This window comes from Trachypithecus francoisi, unplaced genomic scaffold, assembly GCF_009764315.1.
Source record: "Trachypithecus francoisi isolate TF-2019V2 unplaced genomic scaffold, Tfra_2.0 Lachesis_group10, whole genome shotgun sequence".
Lineage (NCBI taxonomy): Eukaryota > Metazoa > Chordata > Mammalia > Primates > Cercopithecidae > Trachypithecus > Trachypithecus francoisi.
The window spans coordinates 30,534,252-30,555,279 of record NW_022681455.1 but is presented as its reverse complement, the minus strand read 5'-3'; the positions used below and the strand labels follow the sequence as shown (position 1 = coordinate 30,555,279).

The 21,028-nt window shown below is 49.0% G+C and overlaps 2 protein-coding genes across 5 annotated transcripts; one reads left to right on the top strand and one right to left on the bottom strand.

Annotated features, from left to right (window-relative positions):
* Positions 1–235: 235 nt before the first annotated feature.
* PRR3 (proline rich 3) lies at positions 236–7,272 on the bottom strand. Of its 4 annotated transcripts, none has more exons than XR_004439199.1 (5): positions 6,515–6,668; positions 5,724–5,786; positions 2,461–2,641; positions 1,828–2,118; positions 236–1,567 (listed from the first exon to the last, which is right to left on the bottom strand). XR_004439199.1 is itself a non-coding variant. In XM_033219677.1 (4 exons), exons 1-4 carry the CDS (start codon positions 6,618–6,620, stop codon positions 1,461–1,463), a joined length of 567 nt encoding a protein of 188 aa, XP_033075568.1. In that variant the 5' UTR covers positions 6,621–6,980; the 3' UTR covers positions 236–1,460. The 4 variants fall into 4 exon arrangements, 2 of the variants coding, with proteins under 2 accessions (XP_033075568.1, XP_033075569.1); XR_004439200.1 differs by having other exon boundaries at positions 4,988–5,786; positions 6,515–6,618; XM_033219677.1 differs by lacking the exon at positions 2,461–2,641 and having other exon boundaries at positions 6,515–6,980.
* On the top strand, positions 6,371–20,857 carry GNL1 (G protein nucleolar 1 (putative)). The gene is made up of 12 exons (XM_033219598.1): positions 6,371–7,852; positions 8,268–8,433; positions 8,793–8,929; positions 9,069–9,220; positions 9,338–9,409; positions 10,419–10,626; positions 10,797–10,892; positions 11,638–11,832; positions 17,696–17,874; positions 17,952–18,114; positions 18,390–18,530; positions 18,916–20,857. Exons 1-12 carry the CDS (start codon positions 7,780–7,782, stop codon positions 19,155–19,157), a joined length of 1,824 nt encoding a protein of 607 aa, XP_033075489.1. The 5' UTR covers positions 6,371–7,779; the 3' UTR covers positions 19,158–20,857.
* The last annotated feature ends 171 nt before the right edge of the window (positions 20,858–21,028 follow it).

The following is a 21,028-nucleotide window of genomic DNA, read 5'->3' as shown; positions in this document are numbered from 1 at the left end:
ACTCTGCGGACACCTGGCCTTTCCTTTTTCTTACAAGACTTTGCCCTTGAACATAAGGCAGCTTGGTCTGGTTGATGCCTACAGGCCAATGGAACCTCCATTGGTTTTTTCAGCCTGGAAGAACCTTAAGCTTTGTCATTCTCCATCACTAGTGTGTATGAACTAAAGAATGAGCTGACTCCACCAGGTGAGAACAGCTTCATCTGTACCTCCAGAGATGACTAGAACACAGGGATTAAAGAAAATGCTGGTTTCTACTGTATTTATTACTAATATAAAAAAATGTTAAAAAGAAAAAAAAAACAAAACACCTCATTCTCAGTTCTACAACAACTCTCATTTCTCCCTCTTGCCAGTACAACTCCTGACCTATTTCCTCAGGGCCAGTTCAAAACTGAACCTGTTCACTGCTGTTTTCACAGAAAACAACCAGTGCCAGGGATGTAGGGGAAGAGGGTTGGAAGAAGGCGACAGTACTGTCCAGGTTCCACCCAAAGATAGGCAAGGTGGAGATTCACAGAATTCAAATGAAAGGACTGGTGGCCTCACAATGACACAGTCTAAATAAAATGGGCTGGAAGGGATCTAGGTAGGATAAAGCCATTGGAGGCTTTATAAGACATCTCATGGGCCTGTGTCAGACCCAGAGTAACCAACAGGAGAAGAATGGGGAGGGCCAGGGAGGCAGTCTGATGGAAAGTTCACAATTCTTCCATGTTGGGAAGTGGGAAAGTCCAGAGGGCGTCAAGCGCCTCACTCGTTTTGGCAGGAAAACTTATTCTAGTGCTGGGAAGTCACAAAAATGCCACAGACACTGAAAGAGGCTACAAGGGGATGCACAGTTTCACAAAGCACGGTGATCATAGACCACAGTGGTGGGGATCATGCTACTGACAGAGAAACTACGAAATCCAAAAGCAGGGAGAGTGGCCTTTTAGGAAGTAACTCTGCACCAGTCACCCAAACTTGACCCCAGGTTAGACAACCTGGCCGAGTTTCACAAGCAGCTGACAACATTGGGGGTAGGGAATGTCACATAAAAAGGACTTAAAACAAGCAGCTAAAAGAAGGGAATGGTAGGAAACCGCTCCAGGGCTCTCAGGAATTGAGGGCAATACTGGGGAACAGGTGGACAGATGCACAAGAAACAGCACCAAAGAGGTTTCCTGTTCAGCAGTCATTTGATGATGGGAAAGAAGATCCAGGAGGCAACTTAAGGGAGCAAAGATGGGTCCCGAAGGCAAGTCTCTAAAGGCTGGATCAGAAGAAAGCGCGTACACCGCACACCAGTGACGCAACACAACTCTGGACCCCAAACCGGGGAGGTGGTGGATGGGGTGCGTGTGTCACTGACTGAGGGTGTTGGAAGAGCCTCACAGTAGCCATTACAGGGCTACAGAGAAATACATGGCTGCTAGGTCACAGAGAGCTCCTTCCAGCCTGGATGGGAAGGCACAGTCTCACAGAGGAGGTCCATTGACGCCTGGATGGTAGAAGGCACAGAGGTCCTCATATCGACAGTGACCCTTTTTGGCAAAATGTCGGCAGACAGGGCGGTCGGATTTGTCTGTAAACAAGTGAAAATTAAAGTTAAAAATTTGAGCAACAAAGAAAACAAGTATGATGAAAAGCAGAGACAGAAGGAGAACTGATTTTCTACCCCCTACCATTTCCAGGTATTTTGGAATGGCAGTCTTTCTCCTGGGAGAAATAACATTCAAGTCTACTTCTGCCTCAAAAGCAAAAAAGAAAAGCCCAGAGATCATGAATGATCTTCTGAAAATTAGGTCACTCTGGGAGTAATGGGCATAACAAAATGGACCTCACCTTCCATAACCTGGGGGTCATCCTTGGGCGGGCAGGTATTCTTGATAAGAGACCAGCTTTTGAGCCTTCGAGGGTTTCTCTGTTCTTTGTGAAAGCTTCCCCTGGTGGGACCCCCATGACCTGGCCCCGGAAAAGGAGGTTCAATATTGACTCCCCACCAACCACGACCATATGGGCTAGACCTGGGGCCAAGGCCTCTCCGAATTGGGCCTCTACCCCAAGGAGGAGGTGGGAGACTCAGCAGTGGTGGAATCAGTGGTCCCCTTGATCCTGGAGGACCTCTGTGAAGAGCTGGAGAGAGAGAGAGAGAGAGAGAGAGAAAGAAAGAAAGACACAGAAAGGTGACCAATGGGCAGCTGAATCCTGATAAGCCCTGATTTAAAAAAATTTTATTGAAGGACAGCATATATAAAGACACACCAGTTTTAAGTGCACAACCCAATTATCACAAAGTAGACACACTTGAGTTTCCACCACCAGGTGAAGAGATAAAGCCTTATTAGCACCTCTCAAAAGATCCTCCCCTTGTGCCCCTTTTCCCATTACCCACCCTCCTCCCCAAAGGTAACCACTATCCTGACACCATAGGTTAGTTTTTGCCTGTTTTTGAACTTCACAAAAATGGAATCATACAGTCTGCATTCTTTTATGTCTGGCTCCTTTCGCTCAACATCATGTTTGTGAGATTCATCCAGGTTGCCTGTAGCAGTAGTTCATTCATTTTCGTTGCAGTGTAGTCCCATTGCATGCATACACAACAACTTATTTATCCATTCTACTGATGATGGACATGTGGGTGGTATCCAGTTTGGGGCTATAACGAGAAATGCCACTATAAACATTTTTATACATGTTGTTACACATATGTATGCATTTCTGTTGAGTATATACATAGTAGAGGTATTGCTGGGTTATAAAGTATATGTTATGCTCAAGTTTCACACATAATGCCAAATTTTTTTTTCAAAGTGGTTATACCAATTTGCACTCTCACCAGCAGTTGTCCTATAGCCTTGACAACACTTGGAATTGTTAGATTTTTAAATTTTGCCATTCTGGTGAGTGTGAAAAGTGGTGGTTATTTTGTTTGGTTATTATTATTTATTTAATGAGAGAGTGGGTCTTGCCACAGTGCCCAGGCTGGTCTTGAACTCTTGGGCTCAAGTGATCCTCCCACCTTGGTCTCCTAAAGTGCTGGGATTACAGGCATGAGTCATCATGCCTCGTTTTGTTTGCTTTTTATTGTGGTAAAAAACACATAAAATTTACCATTTTAACTATTTTTAAGTGTACAGTTCAGTACTGTTATGTATAGTCATATTGTTGTGAAACAGATCTCCAAGTTTTTGTTCGTTTGTTTTTTGAGATGGAGTTTCGCTCTGTTGCCCAGGCTGGAGTGCAGTGGTGCGATCTCGGCTCACTGCCACCTCCGCCTCCTGGGTTCAAGCGATTCTCCTGTCTCAGCCTCCTGAGTAGCTGGGATTACAGGTGCCCACCACCACACCTGGCTAATTTTTGTATTTTTAGTAGAGATAGGGTTTCACCATGTTGGCCAGGCTGGTTTCGAATTCCTGATCTCATGATCCGCCTGCCTTGGCCTCCCAAAGTGCTGGGATTACAGGTGTAAGCCACCATGCCCGATCTCCAAAAGTTTCTTATCTTGCAAAACTGAAACTCTGTACCCATTAAACAAAACTCCCCTTCCTCTGTCTTCCTTCCCCCAGCATCTAGTAACAACCACTCTACTGTTTCTTTGAATTTGACTTTATTTTTGTTTTTTGTTTTGACAATCTCACTCTGTCATTCAGGCTGGAGTGCAGTGGTGCAATCTCGACTCATTGCAACCTCTGCCTCCCAGGTTTAAGCAATTCTCATGCCTGAGCTACCTGAGTAGTTGGGATTACAGGTATGCACCACCATGCCCAGCTAGTTTTTCTATTTTTAGTAGAGACGGGGTTTCGCCATTTTGGCCAGGCTGTTCTCGAACTCCTGACCTCAAGTGATCCACTTGCCTCGGCCTCCCAATGTGCTGGGATTACAGGTGTGAGGCACCACGCCTGGCCCCTGAATTTGACTTTAGACACCTCAGATAAGTAGAATCATACACTATGTCTTTACTTAACATAAAGTCCTCAAAGTTCATCCATGTTGTAGTATGTGACAGCATTTTCTTCCTTTTAAGGCTGAATAATATTCCATTGTATGTACACGCCACATTTTGTTTATCCTTCCATCAGTGGACATGTGGGTTGCGTCCACCTCTTTGTTATTGTGAATACTGCTGCTATGAACATGAGTCTGCAAATATATCAAGACCCTGCTTTCCATTTTTTTTTTTTGCTATATACCTGAAAGCAGGAGTTCTGGGGTAGTTCTATTTTTAATTTTTTTGTCATATGGTAGTTCTATTAGTTTCACCATTTTATAATCCCAGCAGCAGTACACAAGAGTTCTAATTTCAAAGTGGTATATTTTTATCTTGCATTTACTTGACGATTAATGATATTGAGTACTTGTTGATTTAGACCTTTAGTTCATTTAGAGCTCCATTTTAATAAGGTGTCCCTTTTTTTTGTCAATTTTTCAAATGGCTTGTCTGGAAGAGTCCTTTATATATTATAGATACAGGATCTTTATTGGTTATATTTGTTGCAAATATCTTCTATTGTATGGCTTCCTGTTAATTTCTCAATTGTGTTATTTGGCAAGTTTATATTTTCTTTTCTTTTTTTTTTTTTTGAGACAGTCTCACTCTATCACTCAGGCTAGAGTGCAGTGGTGTGATCTCGGCTAACTGCAACCTCCGCCTCCAGGTTCAAGCGATTCTCCTGCCTCAGCCTCCTAAGTAGCTGGGATTACAGGCGCACACCACCACATCCGGCTAATTTTTGTATTTTTTAGTAGAGATAGGGATTTCACCATGTTGGTCAGTCTAGTCTTGAACTTCTGACCTCGTGATTCGCCCACCTCGGCCTCCCAAAGTGCTGGGATTACAGGTGTCAGCCACTGTACCTGGCCGCAAATTTATATTTTCTAACAGAGTTCAATTTATCAATCTTTCCTTTATGGTTAGTGTGTATACCTACATTTCTTGTCTGTTTAAGAACTCTTAGCTACTCTTAGAAAATACATTTACTTTCTAGAATAATTATTCTCTTACCTTTTATACTTAGATCTACAGTCCATTATACAATATGATTATGACTACAAGGTAAAATTCCATTTTTTAACATGAATATCCAATTGATCCAATATCATTTATTGAAAAGACCAACTTTCCAGTTCCATCTTCATCATAAATGAAGTGTCCACACATGTATCGGCCTGTTATTGGACTCTTCGGGACATAAGTCCTGTTGACTTATGTCTATCATTGTGTCCAAACCGCATCATTGTAACTACTGTAGCTTTATAGTAAGTCTTTTTTCCTTCTTGTTGTTTTTATAGACAGGATCTCACTATGTTGCCCAGGTGGCCTCAAAAACTCCTGGGCTCAAAGGATCCTCCCACCTCAGCCTCCTGAGTAGCTGGGACCACAGCCATATGCTACCATGCCCAGCTTACAAATCTTGATATTCATAGTACGCCCTCCCACTTCAAGATTGTTTTGACAATCTCTCACCTTGATATTTTGCATTTCCCTATAATAGTGTGTATTTCCACAAAAACATTATGGGTGTTCTGATTTGGAATGCATGAAGTCTATACATCGATTTGGGAAGAAGTGACATTTTTACAACATTGAGTTTTTCAGTCAGCAAATATACAACTTCTCTCCATTCATTTAGGGATGGAATCCCCGATCTTTTGATTTTTAAGTCCTTCCTGGGTTTTATCCCCTCCCTTGCTGTCTTATCCGCGACCTAATATAAGGATCAGGGCCCCTTCCTCCTCACCTGACTTAGGGTCGCCAGGTTTTCCATTGGCCATGGGGGGAGGGCCCAGAAGGCTGGGTGGTCCTAAGAGCAGACATGAAAATATGGTCATCAGAATGGATTAAAGGACTGATGATTCTGTTCTTAGGCGTTTTTCTTGTATTACTCATTTCTTAATTCAACCAGTAAAGTCAGGTATATTTTCAGCAGTCTTAGGAGTTCTCACCCCATCTATCTGCCCTTTTTTCTGCAAAGCTGTTTCAGGGTTTGCAAAAAGTAGATATTCAATCAAAGGGGATAATGCAGGAAAAGATACTGACGTTTTCTTTTCTTCACCGTACCGTCGCTATCCAAAACAACCTAAGTGTCTCCAGACATAAACCAATCCCTCACCTTAACTGCTGGCCAGTCAGTTCTCTTCTCCTTTCACTCGGCCAGAGGACTAATTTAGAGAAAGCAGCACCTGTACCTTTTCAGTCAAAATCCGGATACAAACTGTCAACCCAGTCATCGCAATCTGCAACATCTCTACTGCCCCTTTCCCCTACTGTTCTGCGGCTGCGCAAAAGAGCTCTTTACTCTCTCCACCCCCGCCTTTTCCAGAAAGGTTTGGGGCCGTATTGAGGTTGACGGTTCCAGTAAGAGAACTCCTGGTTCAAGGCTCCATTTGGGACAGCCCTGCTGCCATCCCTACCCAGCGCGTGCGCCCTTCCTCCTTCCGTTACAGCCCCCTCCTTCGCACCTTATTAGCCCCTAGCCCTTCGCCCGGACGGGCTTGACAGGCATGTGCACATCCCTCCCTGACCCCTCACCGATGGGACTCCCATCCTCCTCATCTCCAGTCTCTTCCCGCTCGGGCAGTGGGGGTTGCTGCTGTGTCGGTGGCTGGTGCTGATTCTGCTTCTTTCGTTTCGGCATCGTGGCTGCTGCAATGGCTGCAGCAGGATTTGGAGGGCAGTGAGGAAGGGGCACGCGGGGATTCTATTTCCGCTTCCGGGGGGTCGGTGGGCAGCAATGCCGAGGCTCCCACCATTCCACTTCCGGAAGGTTGCGGAGAACATCTGTGGCGGCCGCATTCTGGAGTAAACTGCCTCCCTCCGTCTCTGCCAGGCATGGCAGCAACCTCACACCTTCCCTTTGCTGCGTTTCTATAAATGCTTTGAAAAAATTCCTCTCTTCTTCCCTCGCTGGAAAACACCACAACCAGCTCCTCAGAGTGTGTCACAGAGTCAACAGGCTCTCGGGCCAGAAGGCCTGAGAAGAAGACTGTCGCACCGTAAGATCGCCACATCCGGTCCTCGGTTACTATGGTAACAGCTGCAGGCACAACTTTGTGCCCTTTGACCTCCCTCCAAAAGTCCTTGTCCCGCCTGGGTTTCCCTTCTCGCCAGCTTTTGCACTTCTGATCTGTAAACCTGCTCCTTACCATCGTTCCCACAAGGAATTTGGGTCCCAGCAGGTCGGCAGCCAGGACTCTTCAGACCGCCGCCCTCCCCTAAAGACCTCTGACCGTGCCCCCGGTGTAGCCCAGCAACTTGGCTTCATTCCCGGGACGCACAGTCTCGGCTTTCCACTAAGGTCAAGCCCGGGGGTTGGGAGTGTAGCCTCAGCGTGTCCCCTCCCCCTCTCCCTAGGTAGTAGGCCCCGCCCTCCGCTCCGCCGCCCCCTCCAGGTGAGTGGTAGCTTCTCCCGGGAGCGCAAGGTAGTGATGACACGCGCTCCCCCCTCCTCCGAACGCGAGTTGGTAGCGTCCGTGACGGAGTTAGCCTGGTCCTCCCACGCGCGCCTCCTTCCTCGCTGCCTGGGTGCTCTCTCGGTGCCACTGGCTCTCACGTGCCAGTAGCCCACCCCGCATCATCCTCTCGCCTCGCTCCTGGAGGGAAGTGACTGTGTATCTCCCCTGTCTGCCTTCCATCGCCGCCGCGGCGGCAATTCGGTCGGGCCCGCCCGCTGACGTCACCTGCTAGCTCCGCCTCCTCTAGGGTCCCGGGCCCCTGCGGCGGGGACTGCCCCGGGGGGCAGTCAGTTGAGGCGGCAGGAGCTCGGCGGAGGGCGGGCCAGGTGACTGGTCCGGGCCATGCCGAGGAAGAAGCCCTTCAGCGTGAAGCAGAAGAAGAAGCAGTTGCAGGACAAACGGGAGCGGAAGAGAGGTCAGTGCGGGAGCTGGAGGAGGAGGCGGGGCTCGGGCTTCTGCACAGCTGGAAGGAGGGGTGTGCCCGCTGCACCTCTGGGGGTCGTGGGAGGGGGTCGTGGGACCGCGCCAACCCCGGAGGCCTATCGCGGAGGGGATCTCCCACCCCACCCCCTCACATCTGGAAGGGGTGGGGAAGGATGGAGAGTTGGGGGAGGGGAATCCCTCCAGCTCGCACGGGGCGCCGTCCCCACTGCTCCCTGGAGGAGTGATTCCTCCCCACGCACATCCGGGAGGGTCCCGAATAGGGTGGCTGGGAGGACGAAGCGTCGGAAGAAGTTGAGTGGGATGAAGGAGAGTCAGACTGGTAGGGGAGAGGGTCTTATGGCCCCTGAGAGCTGGCCAGCACTGGCGTCACCGGCCCCTCCCCTCAGGGCTTCAAGATGGGCTGCGCTCCAGTTCCAACAGCCGCAGCGGGAGCCGGGAGCGGCGAGAGGAACAGACCGACACCTCGGACGGGGAGTCTGTGACCCATCATATCCGCAGGCTTAACCAGCAGCCTTCTCAGGGGCTGGGTCCACGAGGCTACGACCCAAATCGGTGAGGGTGGGAGGGGGCGCTGGTCCCGGCTTTCCCGCCTACCCGGAAGTCAGAGCTTTGGGGGAAAGCGGGCTGCTACTGGTGAAGACGGTGGGCCTGGGATGCCACAGTTCTCCGCTAGCCACTCGGCTCCCCAGTGCGGGCCACAATCTTGCTTTCCAGAGGGGCTGGAGAGAGTTGGGCTTTTAGAAGGAGGAGGCTGAGTATTGCCTGAAAGAAGGACTTGGGGGAAGGCTGACTTGAGAGAGGAGACTTGAACGACGAGAGAATGCTTTGCGAAGTTGATTGTCCAAGAGGGGAGAAAATAGGAGTTTGTGGCCACAGGATTGCGCTGGATGTCTCGGTCCCTGTTCCCTTAGATACCGACTGCATTTTGAGAGAGACAGCAGAGAGGAGGTAGAGAGGAGAAAGAGAGCAGCCCGGGAGCAAGTTCTACAGCCGGTCAGTGCTGAGGTGTTGGAGCTGGACATCCGGGAGGTCTATCAGCCTGGCTCAGGTGAGTGAGAGCAAGACAAGTATTGGGCTGGGGAAGGAGTTTGGAAAGGTAAGAGCCGAGTGTGAGGATGGAGGGGTCTGGGATGTACTCTTGAATCCTGAAAATTCCCTCACACTTGGACTTTTTCCTGATTTCCCAGTTCTGGACTTTCCTCGACGTCCTCCTTGGAGCTATGAGATGTCCAAGGAGCAACTAATGAGCCAAGAGGAACGGAGCTTCCAAGAGTATCTTGGGAAGATTCATGGGGCTTACTCCTCTGAGAAACTCAGCTACTTTGAGCACAATCTGGAGGTGACAGTGTACTCTAGGGACAGGAGTGGGGCATAGTGACCAATGGTCAAATTGGCTTGGGATCAGGCTTGAGAGGGACTCTGTGTTCAGGTTCTCTTCCTGATCTTGTCTTTTTAGACATGGAGGCAGCTGTGGCGGGTGTTAGAGATGTCTGACATCGTCCTGCTTATCACTGATATCCGACATCCAGTGAGTACGAGGAATAAGGGCCGGCAAGGAGGAGGAGGGAGAAAGGTTTTTCAGGGGCAAAGGTCAGAGGCAAGAGTTGGGAGACAGAGAGGTATCTATCTTCCTGTCTTTCTGACCTCTACCTAGTGCTGATGTCTGCAGTTAGGAACTCAGTTTTTTATTCTCTCTTATAGCCTGTCACTCCTCCCTTGGCCAGCTCACTCTCCTCTTCAAAACAGCTATGTCCTATCCTTTAACTCATCACAGTTAGACCAACAGAAAATCCAAGTGTGGAGCTCCAGGGATTCTATGAATGCAATTGGGGGCTTCCTCCTGCCCAGCCCAAAGATGCCCTTTCTTCCTTATCTCATTTCTCTAGTACTGCCGCATCAGTTGCTTCAGAACCCACCTGAAATCGTAGAGTAGTAGTTAAGGCTGTAGACTGCTGCTGGACTGCCCTGTATGAATCCTAGCTCTGCAACTTCACTCTTGTCCTCCAGTGGGAGAAAGGGAGGTCTGTGAGGACCATTTAGGTTGGAGGTCCTTAACAATGTGTACACACACACGTACTGACACATCATGTGCACATCAATATACACAGGCATGTTTGCACACATGTTCACAGTCACATTGTTAACACACGAACACGCACACATGTGCATGTACTTGCATGTGTACACACTTATATAGTTGTGCGCACACAAAAGCAGACTAATTGTTACCCTAACCCCCATCCCTATTTCCGATCCCAGCCTTTACCTCAGTGTGCTAAGTGATGCTGTTTCCTTGTCTTGTTTTGGGTTCATTTCCATCTCTAATCATGACCTATAGGAAGCCCCCTGAGACTCAGAAATATTACTAACCCCTGTTTTGTCTTCCTTTTTCAGTTTGGCTGGTTTATAGTTTTTAGCCCAGAATCTGCTACCACCAGGGCCTTGTCTCTGAGCTATGCCTGCTAAGTGGGGAGCTGGAGGCAGAGAACTCTGGGTTGACTTTTCACTGCTCCATCTTCTTATCAACCCTGTCCTAGGTTGTGAATTTCCCGCCAGCACTTTATGAGTATGTGACTGGAGAACTTGGGCTGGCCCTGGTGCTGGTTTTGAACAAGGTGGATCTGGCCCCGCCAGCTCTTGTGGTTGCCTGGAAGCATTATTTCCATCAACACTATCCCCAGCTCCATGTCGTCCTTTTCACCTCTTTCCCTCGGGACCCCCGCACCCCACAGGACCCTAGTAGTGGTGAGTGGGCAATGAGAGAGGGCAGCTTGGGAGAGGTGAGTTGGCAGGGGACAAAGGGGAGAACAGAGAGGCTTGTTGATAAGGGGGCACCTGGTCTTGGGCCTAAGGGTGGTGGGAGAGATGAGAGGCCTAAGCCCGTGTGCCAATCCTTTCGTGCCTTCTGATCTCAGTCTTGAAGAAGAGTCGGAGGCGGGGGAGAGGATGGACTCGGGCACTGGGGCCAGAGCAGTTGCTGAGAGCCTGTGAAGCCATCACTGTGGGGAAAGGTATGTGGCCCTTAGAGGAGGGCTGTAGGAGGACATGGGGGAGACCCAAGACGCAGAATCATTTTGCTCACCTTTCCTGAAGCCACCCGCTGTATGGTGGAGATGTGCAAGAGGCCAGGGGAAGGGACAGAATAAGGAGCAGACTGACCTGGTGGGACGAGAGGCAGCAGGTAGTCAGGAGCCTCAGTGGCTTCCTGCCTTTAGCCTTCCCAGTACTTTTCAGAAGCTCAGAGAAATGTGCATGATTCCAGGGAGGGTGGGGTCAAGTGACTTTTGGGAGATTCTCTGACCTGCTCTTGTTCAGGTTGGCACTGTACAACTTCAGAGGGTGCCGGTTACATAATCTGTGCAGGCTGCAAGGCACAGTATGTGCCATCATACACAGCAGCCCTGGGGAGGACCTCTTTTTTTTTTTTTTTTTTTTGTGCAGGCTGGAGTGCAGTGGCCGGATCTCAGCTCACTGCAAGCTCCGCCTCCCGGGTTTACCACCATTCTCCCGCCTCAGCCTCCGAGTAGCTGGGACTACAGGCGCCCGCCACCTCGCCCGGCTAGTTTTTTGTATTTTTTAGTAGAGATGGGGTTTCACCGTGTTAGCCAGGATGGTCTTGATCTCCTGACCTCGTGATCCGCCCGCCTCGGCCTCCCAAAGTGCTGGGATTACAGGCTTGAGCCACCGCGCCCGGCCTTTGAGCCACCGCGCCCGGCCCTGGGGAGGACCTCTTTAATCTTCTCCTTCTTTGAGCAGTAGACTTGAGCAGCTGGCGGGAGAAGATTGCTCGGGATGTAGCAGGGGCCACCTGGGGTAATGGCTCCGGGGAGGAGGAGGAAGAGGACGATGGCCCAGCAGTCTTGGTGGAGCAGCAGACTGATTCAGCAATGGAGCCAACTGGCCCAACCCGAGAGCGCTACAAGGATGGGGTGGTGACCATCGGCTGTGTGGGTAAGGAAGTGGCAGCTTGTGCGTGGTGGCCTCCAAGGAGGTACAGAGTTTTCATATTTGGAAAAGAGAGAGGGTGATCATGTTTCATTAGGCCCCAGGGTGTCTGAGGGGTGATCTCTGCCAATGGCGGTGGGCAAGGCAGAAGAAGCATCTGCTGCAGTGGAAGGATCATTGACAGCCTGGGTTAAATTCAACCTCTTCTCAGCTGTGAAGTCTTGAGCAAGTGATTTTGCTACTCCGAGTCTTAGTTACTTTGATTTTTTTTTAAAAAAGGCCATTGATACCTGATTAAAAGAATGGATGTGGGCCATTTGTGAGAGCTCATGCCTATAGTCCCAGTGCTTTGGGAGGCTGAGGTGGGAGGATTGCTTGAGACCAGGAGCTCAAGACCAGTCTGGGCAACATAGTGAAACCCCATCTTTACAAAAGATAAAAAAAGTAGCCAAATGTGGTGGTGTGTGCCTGTAGTCCATGTTACTTTAGGGGCTGAGGCAGGAGGATCACTTAGCCCAGAAGTTCAAGGCTGCAGTGAGCTGTGATTGTGCCACTGCACTCCAGCCTGGCTGACAGAGTGAGACCCTGTCTTTAAAAAGAATGGATGTGAGGAATGACGGGAATAGTGTTGAGCGAGCCTAAGAATATCTGACAAATAGTGATAACAGTAATAACAATTATTATTGTTAAAACTTAGTGTTTATATGGTGTTTACTATGTAACAGACACTGTTTTAAGTGGTTTATATAAACTGTTTGAATTGTAGTAATTAGTCTGTAGTACAGTGATCATCAAATCATAGTAGGAGCTCAGCAAGTATTAGTTTTCGTCTAGGTTTTAACCCTTTAAGTTTGTTGCCAAGGAGAATCTCCTCTTAAGGGCTTTGTCTCAGCTCACAGTGGAGGAAAAAGGAATGTATCATTAGGACCCAGGGCCTGTCTTCATTTAGGGTAGGAGAGGTAAGAAGAGACCTCGGACAAGTTGTGGTATCTGAGGTGATATTGGAACCAAAAAGGGCCCAACCCAGAAGAAATTAGGGAATGTGGAGTACGTAGTTGGACTCCTTGGAAGTGCCCTGACTTGTCTCTTAGTGTCCTTTTTGTCTTTGGAAGAACCTGCCTCATTGCTCCTCTTTCCAGTCATTTCACCTGGCTGTCCCTTCCCTGACTTCTGATCCTAGGCTCCCCGTCACAAGGAGCCTCTGTTCCCTCTCTTAGCAGGCTCTGCTCTAGCTGGTCTCTATTCCAGGTGGTGTGAGAGGGAGTTTGCTGTGGCACAGGCACCTCTGAGTTTGGATTTCCTTCCAGCTCTCATTCGTTTACCCATTCAACAAATATGTACTGACCGCTTACCAGGTGCCAGATATTCTAGGGATGGGACATACTGCTGTGAAAATGGCAGAAAGGTCTGTACATTCATGGAGCTTATCTTCTTGTGAGTAAATAGGTTTTGTGATCCGAAATCATGTAGGGGCAGTGAAGGCAATAAAGCAATGAAAGGGGATAGAGAGTGACTGAGAGGAGAGGTGCTCAGGGAAAACCTCCCTGAGGAGAGAACTGGTTGATGAGATGAAGTGAGCCATTCAGAACTGTGGGGAAAGGGTCTTGAGGAAGGAATGGGCTTGGAGATTCTAGGACCAGCAAGAGTGCCTGGAGGATTGAAGTATGGGAGCCAGGATAGAGTATTGGGAATGAGGTCAGCAAGATCACCAGGGCCCACATCATGTAGAGCCCTGAGGCTGTGACAGCCATTTTGGATTTTATTCCAAGTCTCATGAGAAGCCAGGGGTAGCTTTTGATTTTTTTTTTTTTTTTTTTTGAGACGGAGTTTAGCTCTGTCGCCGGGGCTGGAGTGCAGTGACCAGATCTCAGCTCACTGCAAGCTCCGCCTCCCGCGTTCCCGCCATTCTCCTGCCTCAGCCTCCGGAGTAGCTGGGACTACAGGCGCCCACCACCTCGCCCGGCTAGGCTAGATTTTTGTATTTTTTGGTGGAGACGGGGTTTCACCGTGCTAGCCAGGATGGTCTCGATCTCCTCACCTCGTGATCCGCCCGTTTCGGCCTCCCAAAGTGCTGGGATTACAGGCTTGAGCCACCGCGCCCGGCCTGGGAGTAGCTTTTGAACAGCAAAATGATAGATTTGATTTTGTTTCTTTTTTTTTTTTTTTTTTTTTGAGGCGGAGTCTCGCTCTGTCGCCCGGGCTGGAGTGTAGTGGCCGGATCTCAGCTCACTGCAAGCTCCGCCTCCGGGTTTACGCCATTCTCCTGCCTCAGCCTCCCAAGTAGCTGGGACTACAGGCGCCCGCCACCTCGCCCGGCTAGTTTTTGTATTTTTAGTAGAGACGGGGTTTCACTGTGTTAGCCAGGATGGTCTCGATCTCTTGACCTCGTGATCCTCCCGTCTCGGCCTCCCAAAGTGCTGGGATTACAGGCTTGAGCCACCGCGCCCGGCCTGATTTTGTTTCTTAAAAGTATACCTCCTGAGTAGAGAATAAATGATGGGGGGTGGGCAAGAAAGGGAGCAGAGAGAGCAGTTGAGGCTATTTCAGTAATCTAGGAGAGAAATGAGTTGCTTAGAGTAGGATGCTGGAGCTGGAGGTGGTGAGACAGGGCCGGAAGCATGATATATTTTGAAGGCAGAGAAAATGAGATTGCTAATGGTTTGCGGTTGGCACATGAAGGAAAGTGAGGATAAAGAAGGACTTCCAGGTTTTTGTCTTGAGTAACTGGAAATACTGAGATGGGAAGACTGGGGGAGAAGCAGATTTGAAGGCTTTGGGGAGGAGAGGGGAATCAGAAATTAAATTTCAGATTCTTTTTAAATGTCCCTAGTGGAGATGTTGAATAGGCAGTGGGCAAGTAGTCAGCAGCTTAGGGGAGAGAAGAGGACAGAAATTTGAGTTTGGGAAAGATTTAAATTTGGGGAGCCATTGATGGATATATGTGGTATTTAAAACCACGGGATTAGGCTGGGCACAGTGGCTCACGCCTATAATCCCAGCCCTTTGGGAGGCGGAGGCAGGTGAATCACCTGAGGCCAGGCGTTTGAGACCAGCCTGGCCAACATGGCGAAACCCTGTCTCTACCAAAAAATACAAAAAATTAACCGTGTGTGGTGGTGCATGCCTGTAGTCCCAGCTACTCAGGGGGGTGAGACAGGATAATCGCTTGAATCCTGGAGGCGGAGGTTACAGTGAGCCAAGATCATGCCACTGTACTCCAGCTTGGGCAACAGAGCGAGACTTTGTCTCAAAAAAGAAAAAAAAAAAGCCATGAAATTGGATGAGATGTAGGAGAGAAAGGAAGTAGGTGGAGAAGAGGAGGTCAAGGATTGAGCCTTAGGACAAGCCAGCATTTAGTTGGGCAAAGGAGAGTGAGAAGGAGGAAAACCAAGGGAGTGTCCCAGAAGTCAAATGAAGAAGGTGTTTGAAGAGGAAAGGAGGGATCAGCTGTGTCAACTGTTGCTAACAGGCCAAGTGAGAGAACAGAGACCTGCTCAGCGGGCTTGGCAATGTGAAGATCCATAGTTTCAGTGGGGCGGAGAAGCCAAATTGGAGTAGGACCATGAGAGAAGGTGCAACAACTTCACTTAAAGTTATGTGAAAGGAGCCTGACACAGTAGCATCCATACTGCACAATTTCAGTTGTATCAAGTTTGAAAGCTGCAAAATTAAGCTGCATTGTTGAGAGATACACAGGTCATAAACTAGAGAGAAATGTAAGGAGTGGATTCTCTTAAAAGGATAAAGCTCACATGTGTAGAGGGAGAGGATTATGATCAAGAAGGATGAATGGAGGCCAGGTGCGGTGGCTCATGCCTGTAATCCCAGCACTTTGGGAGGCTGAGGCAGGCGGATTGCTTGAGGTCAGGAGTTTGAGACCAGCCTGGCCAACATGGCAAAACCCTACCTCTACTAAAAATACAAAAAATTAGCCGGACGTGGAACCGTACGCCTGTGGTCTCAGCTACTCAGGAGGTTGAGGCATGAGAATCGCTTGAACCTGGGAGGATGAGGTTACCGTAAGCCAACATCGTACCACTGCACTCCAGCCTGGGCAAAGGAGTGAGACTCTGTCTCAAAAACAAAAGTAAAAACAAAAAAAGGAAAGATGGAACGTGTGGTCACACACTGGGTGGTGTCAGGTTCATCAGGCTGCACATATATGTTCTGTGCATTTTTTTTTTTTTTTTTTGAGATGGAGTCCCGCTCTGTCGCCCAGGCTGGAGTGCAGTGGCTGGATCTCAGCTCACTGCAAGCTCCGCCTCCCGAGTTTACACCATACTCCTGCCTCAGCCTCCCAAGTAGCTGGGACTACAGGCAACTGCCACCTCGCTCGGCTAGTTTTTTTTTTGTATTTTTTAGTAGAGAAGGGGTTTCACCATGTTAGCCAGGATGATCTCGATCTCCTGACCTTGTGATCCACCCGTCTCAGCCTCCCAAAGTGCTGGGATTACAGGCTTCAGCCACCGCGCCCGGCCTTCTGTGCATTTTTGTGTATGTTACAGTTTACAGTTACAAAGAAGATAGCAGGAAGAAGTGGTGAAAAGTAGCTAAGTCTTTTAAGGAGTTTTCCTACAAAGCGGACAGAGAAATGGGTCTGGTGGTGGTCATCAAAGGAGAACTTTTTTCTCCCTCCTTCCCTCTCTCCCTCCTAGATACTTCCATGTGTTGTAAAGATTGAGCACAGTGGTACATCTTTTCTTAGCCACAGTCAGCTCCCCAGGAGCAGTGCTGAATGGGCAGAACTGGATTTTATAGGGTTGGGATTTTTGCCAGGTGAGTAAGATAGAGGGGAGAGGTGGGACCAGGGAGTTCCAGGTTTCTGAATGGGCCTGGCTGAGGAGCTGGATCATGAAATCTGAGTCAAGTAAGAAGAAAATTGAGGACACGAGTTGGGTATTGCATAGTGTTACTGTGCTAAGGTCGGGGGTCAAGGACTTACTGGAATGGAGGAACCAAAGTAAGTGAGCTGGAAAGATGAGTTGTCAGGGCAGAGAGGGTTGCTTGGAATTGAGGCTTTGGAGCTGTGAAGTGACAAGATGCAGGTATTACCACGGGAATGGGCATCTGAGGTGGGGTAAAGGAGATGCTCTGTAGAAGGGAGATAAAGGCACTGAAGTCAGCCAGAAATACAAAAACTGGTAGTGGTTTTGAGCAGAGTGGCAGTGAGTCCCAAGGCTTCCAGTTTTCTCCCTGGACAAGTCATCGTAATTATTATTATTTTTTTCAAGATAAGAGTTTCCCTCTTGTCGCCCAGGCTGGAGTGCAGTGGTGCAATCTCGGCTCACTGCAACCTCCGCCTCCTGGGTTCAAGTGGTTCTCCTGCCTCAGCCTCCCAAGTAGCTGCGATTACAGGTGCCCACCAGCACACTCAGCTAATTTTTGTATTTTTAGTAGAGATGGGATTTCACCATGTTGGCCAGGCTGGTCTTGAACTCCTGACCTCAGGTGATCCACCCACCTTGGCTTCCCAGAGTGCTGAGATTACAAGCGTGAGCCACTGTGCCAGGCCAAGTCATGGTAATTATGAGATGTGGATCACTGGTACTGGGTACTTACTGTACTGCAGGCACTGACCCACACAAGTTGTATTGGTTATCTCATTTAATCCTGACCACCCTAAGGTAGGGAGGTGTCTGCGCTCTAAAATGAAGAAGCAGAGGCTCAGAAAGTTAGTTGCCCTGACATCACAAAGCTGGTAAGTGGAAGGGCCAGGATTTAACCCTGGGAGCCCAGAGCATGATTTATATTCTACAATACCATTTCCTTAATTTCTGAGCCTTAGTTCCCCTTTTACCTATAGGTATAGCACCAAGTCCCACCACAGAGTAAAAACCTGTTAAACATTAAATTTCCTTGCCTTCCTCAGGTTTCCCTAATGTGGGAAAGTCCTCGCTGATCAATGGGCTGGTGGGGCGGAAAGTCGTGAGTGTCTCCAGAACTCCGGGCCATACCCGATACTTTCAGACCTACTTTCTTACCCCCTCCGTGAAGCTCTGTGACTGCCCGGGCCTCATCTTCCCATCTCTTCTGCCTAGGCAGTTGCAGGTATGAGGGGGAGGGTGGGTAAGGGAAAGAGAGAAGGTGGGACATTGAGGAAGGTACTGAGTGCTCATTTCCCTTAGGTTCTGGCAGGGATCTACCCCATCGCCCAGATCCAGGAGCCCTACACCGCTGTGGGCTACCTGGCCTCCCGAATTCCCGTGCAGGCCCTGCTCCACTTGCGCCACCCAGAGGCTGAGGACCCCTCAGCGGAACACCCCTGGTGTGCCTGGGACATCTGTGAAGGTGAGTTCCATGTGCCTGGCTTCACCCCACCTGGTTTCAGCTGCTCTTCCTTACCTGCCTCGCCTTTTACCCTTCCCTGTCTCCTTTCCTCTCCTCAGAGATTCTGCCATTGATGAAGCTGCTGTCCACTCACCCCTAGATTTTTGTTGCATAGCCAGTAAGATCTCTGGCCTGGAATGTTTTGGGGAAAACTGGAAGGACTGTGTTACGGGAGTGGGAATATAACTGGTATCTGGTTAATGCCTTCTCTTTCCATTATTCTTTTCTCCCTCCAGCCTGGGCAGAGAAACGTGGTTACAAGACAGCCAAGGCGGCTCGGAATGATGTGTACAGAGCAGCCAACAGTCTCTTGCGGCTGGCAGTGGACGGCCGCCTCAGCCTGTGTTTTCATCCCCCAGGCTACAGTGAACAGAAAGGTCAGAGCCTAAATATTCTTCCCTAGCCCCCTGCTATAGTATAGGTAAAAGGGTGTGGGCTTTGTGGCCAGAGAGCGAGAGGGTCAAACCTGGATTCTGTACCTGTTGGCTAGCTCTGTAACTTAACATCTGAGATGTTTTCTGATCTGCAAACTGGGGATAATAATTGACCTTTAGCATGGTGATTGTAACTATTGAAGTTGATGTGCACAAAGCTTCTGTTCAGCAATCTGCACATAGGAAGTTGAATGAATGGATGGATGAATGAATGCCAGCAGCTATAAAGATTATTGTTATTCCTAGTCTTTGCCTCTTCCCCATCTTTCTCTGGCTTTAGTTCCTTGCTCAAAACTCTCCTCCATTTTTTCTTGTTTTGGTTCCCCAGGCACCTGGGAGTCCCATCCAGAGACCACGGAGCTGGTGGTTTTGCAGGGCAGGGTGGGGCCAGCAGGTGACGAGGAGGAGGAGGAAGAGGAAGAGCTGAGCAGCTCCTGTGAGGAGGAGGGAGAGGAGGACCGGGATGCGGATGAGGAGGGAGAAGGGGATGAGGACACCCCAACCTCAGCTCCAGGGTCCAGTTTGGCTGGCCGAAACCCTTATGCCCTGCTGGGTGAGGATGAGTGCTGAGTTCCTCGCCCAGTGCCATCTTCCCACCCAATGTCTTTCCTTTTGGACTGACCTGGGGGTATCTCCCCTCTGCCACCCCAATTGTGAATAAAGATTGTTTGCTTTGTAGCCCCTTCCCCAGATGAACTGAGGTGAGAGCGGCTGTTCCAGGCTAACAGCTGTGGGAGGTTTCTCTCCTCTTCTCCCTTCTTTTTTCATGCATTCTCTTTGCAAGGGAAAGTTCTCTTAGGAGTTTGTTTAGTAGGTTTTCAGTCTCTGAAACCTGCTTCCTCTACCCACTCTCCCACTCTGCACTTTAGGAATCCCATTATCATGGGGAGGGGAGTTCTAAATCCAGCTCCCTTTTGGAGTTTGTGCCATTCTCCGATTTGAGCAGCAGCCCTGTGCGCCCCCTGCTGCCAGACCTGGTCATTCCAGGAGCTTCTGGGAGAAGCAACAGTGAGAGAGGAAGTGTCCCAAGCTGATGTCTCTAAATGAGATTTTTACAGGAATTGTTCAAATTCAGCAAATATTTATTGAGGGTCTATTGTGTGTCTTGACCTGTGCTGAGCACCAAGCATATAAGGATGTACCACTGAAGCCTGGCCATGATCAAAACCCCACCTTCAGGCACCCAAGTTTTTGGATTAAGAAGGGTGAATGATATTCTGCAAATCCTGGGGGCTCATGCAGTATAATTCTAGGTCTTCATGTTGATATAAATTTTTAGTTAAGGCAAAACGCTTGTGAAAATGTCGATTTAATGTGTACGAGTAGAGTTTTAATTGCGAACAACTAGCGTGCACATTTATGATTTGAGCAGAATAGCCCTTTAAGTACAGTGTTAAGTTTCATTATTTAAAAGCCTGGCAGCTGCGAGTATATGAGGCACATAGGGGTGGGCACAGAACCAGCCTCCTGAATTCCATTTACTCTGGTTTGGAGGTGGAACAAAGATGACCCAGTGCAGGGTCAGAGCTAGAACCTAGCAGGTGGCCAGAATCATTTCAGGGTTTCACCTCAGCATTGCAGCAGAGATCAACTCTCTCATGAGTCAGGGCACCTTAGGCCTTGCTGTATATCCCTTTGTTAAGCCAGCAACTAGACTCCTAGATTTAATTCTTTTAGAAATGGAAGAATGAGCTTTGTTTTACTGACTGCCAGTGTTGTCTATATTGGATGATAGCAAAAAGTGTAGTTTGACAGGTTGACCACCAGATGGAGGAGTGAAAAGTACTAGACTCGTTTTTGCTCTAAAGCAGATCCTTTCAGGATCTGAGTCACTGGGCAGTTTCTCCAATGTGAGCAGACAGACCCTGTTAACCAAGGAGCAAAGGAAAGTATATTTAAAGAGGCTGAGGTGTTTGGCCACATATTCCTTTGTTCATCTCCATTGGTCTCAGTGAGGACATAACCCCTGGAATTCACTCCAGTGCAAAGTTTAAATACTACCAGCATGATACGTACTTGAAGGTTTCCCAAAATGTGCTAGACAAGAGAAAAGGTCCCAGCTGAGAGAAAAATCCACCTGTCTCCCATCGGGGGCTCTTTACCCTCACTGATAGGAAAGGAAAAGGGGCCCAAGCTAAGCTTACTTTGAGGGTTCATGATGTTCAGAGATGCTCAGGGGACTTCTCTGCTCTGTCCTCTGGTGAGGACATTGGATTCATTTCCTCAAAATGTGGAGAGAAAGGAGAAAAATCAATTCTATTTGTACCTCTGCTGCTTGTGCTGTTTATCTTCGCTTGTCTTTTTCCACCTCAAGGGTTTCATCAGGGGCATTTGGGAGAGTCGAGGGGTGGGGATGAAGAGTTGATTGGGAGCTGGGGAGGGGGTTTTTTTATGCTGAAGACCTGGCAGGAGGCGACTCCTGACACCCCCACAGGGCTAGA

Coding starts and splice junctions, on each gene's coding strand:
- PRR3 (XM_033219677.1), bottom strand. CDS start 6,620: ATGCCGAAACGAAAGAAGCAGAATCAGCACCAGCCACCGACACAGCAG. Junction 5,787..6,514: donor GGAGGATGGGAGTCCCATCG/GTGAGGGGTCAG, acceptor GTCTGCTCTTAG/GACCACCCAGCCTTCTGGGC. Junction 2,119..5,723: donor ACCTGGCGACCCTAAGTCAG/GTGAGGAGGAAG, acceptor CTCTCTCTCCAG/CTCTTCACAGAGGTCCTCCA.
- GNL1 (XM_033219598.1), top strand. CDS start 7,780: ATGCCGAGGAAGAAGCCCTTCAGCGTGAAGCAGAAGAAGAAGCAGTTG. Junction 10,893..11,637: donor AGCCATCACTGTGGGGAAAG/GTATGTGGCCCT, acceptor TTCTTTGAGCAG/TAGACTTGAGCAGCTGGCGG. Junction 17,875..17,951: donor TTCTGCCTAGGCAGTTGCAG/GTATGAGGGGGA, acceptor CATTTCCCTTAG/GTTCTGGCAGGGATCTACCC.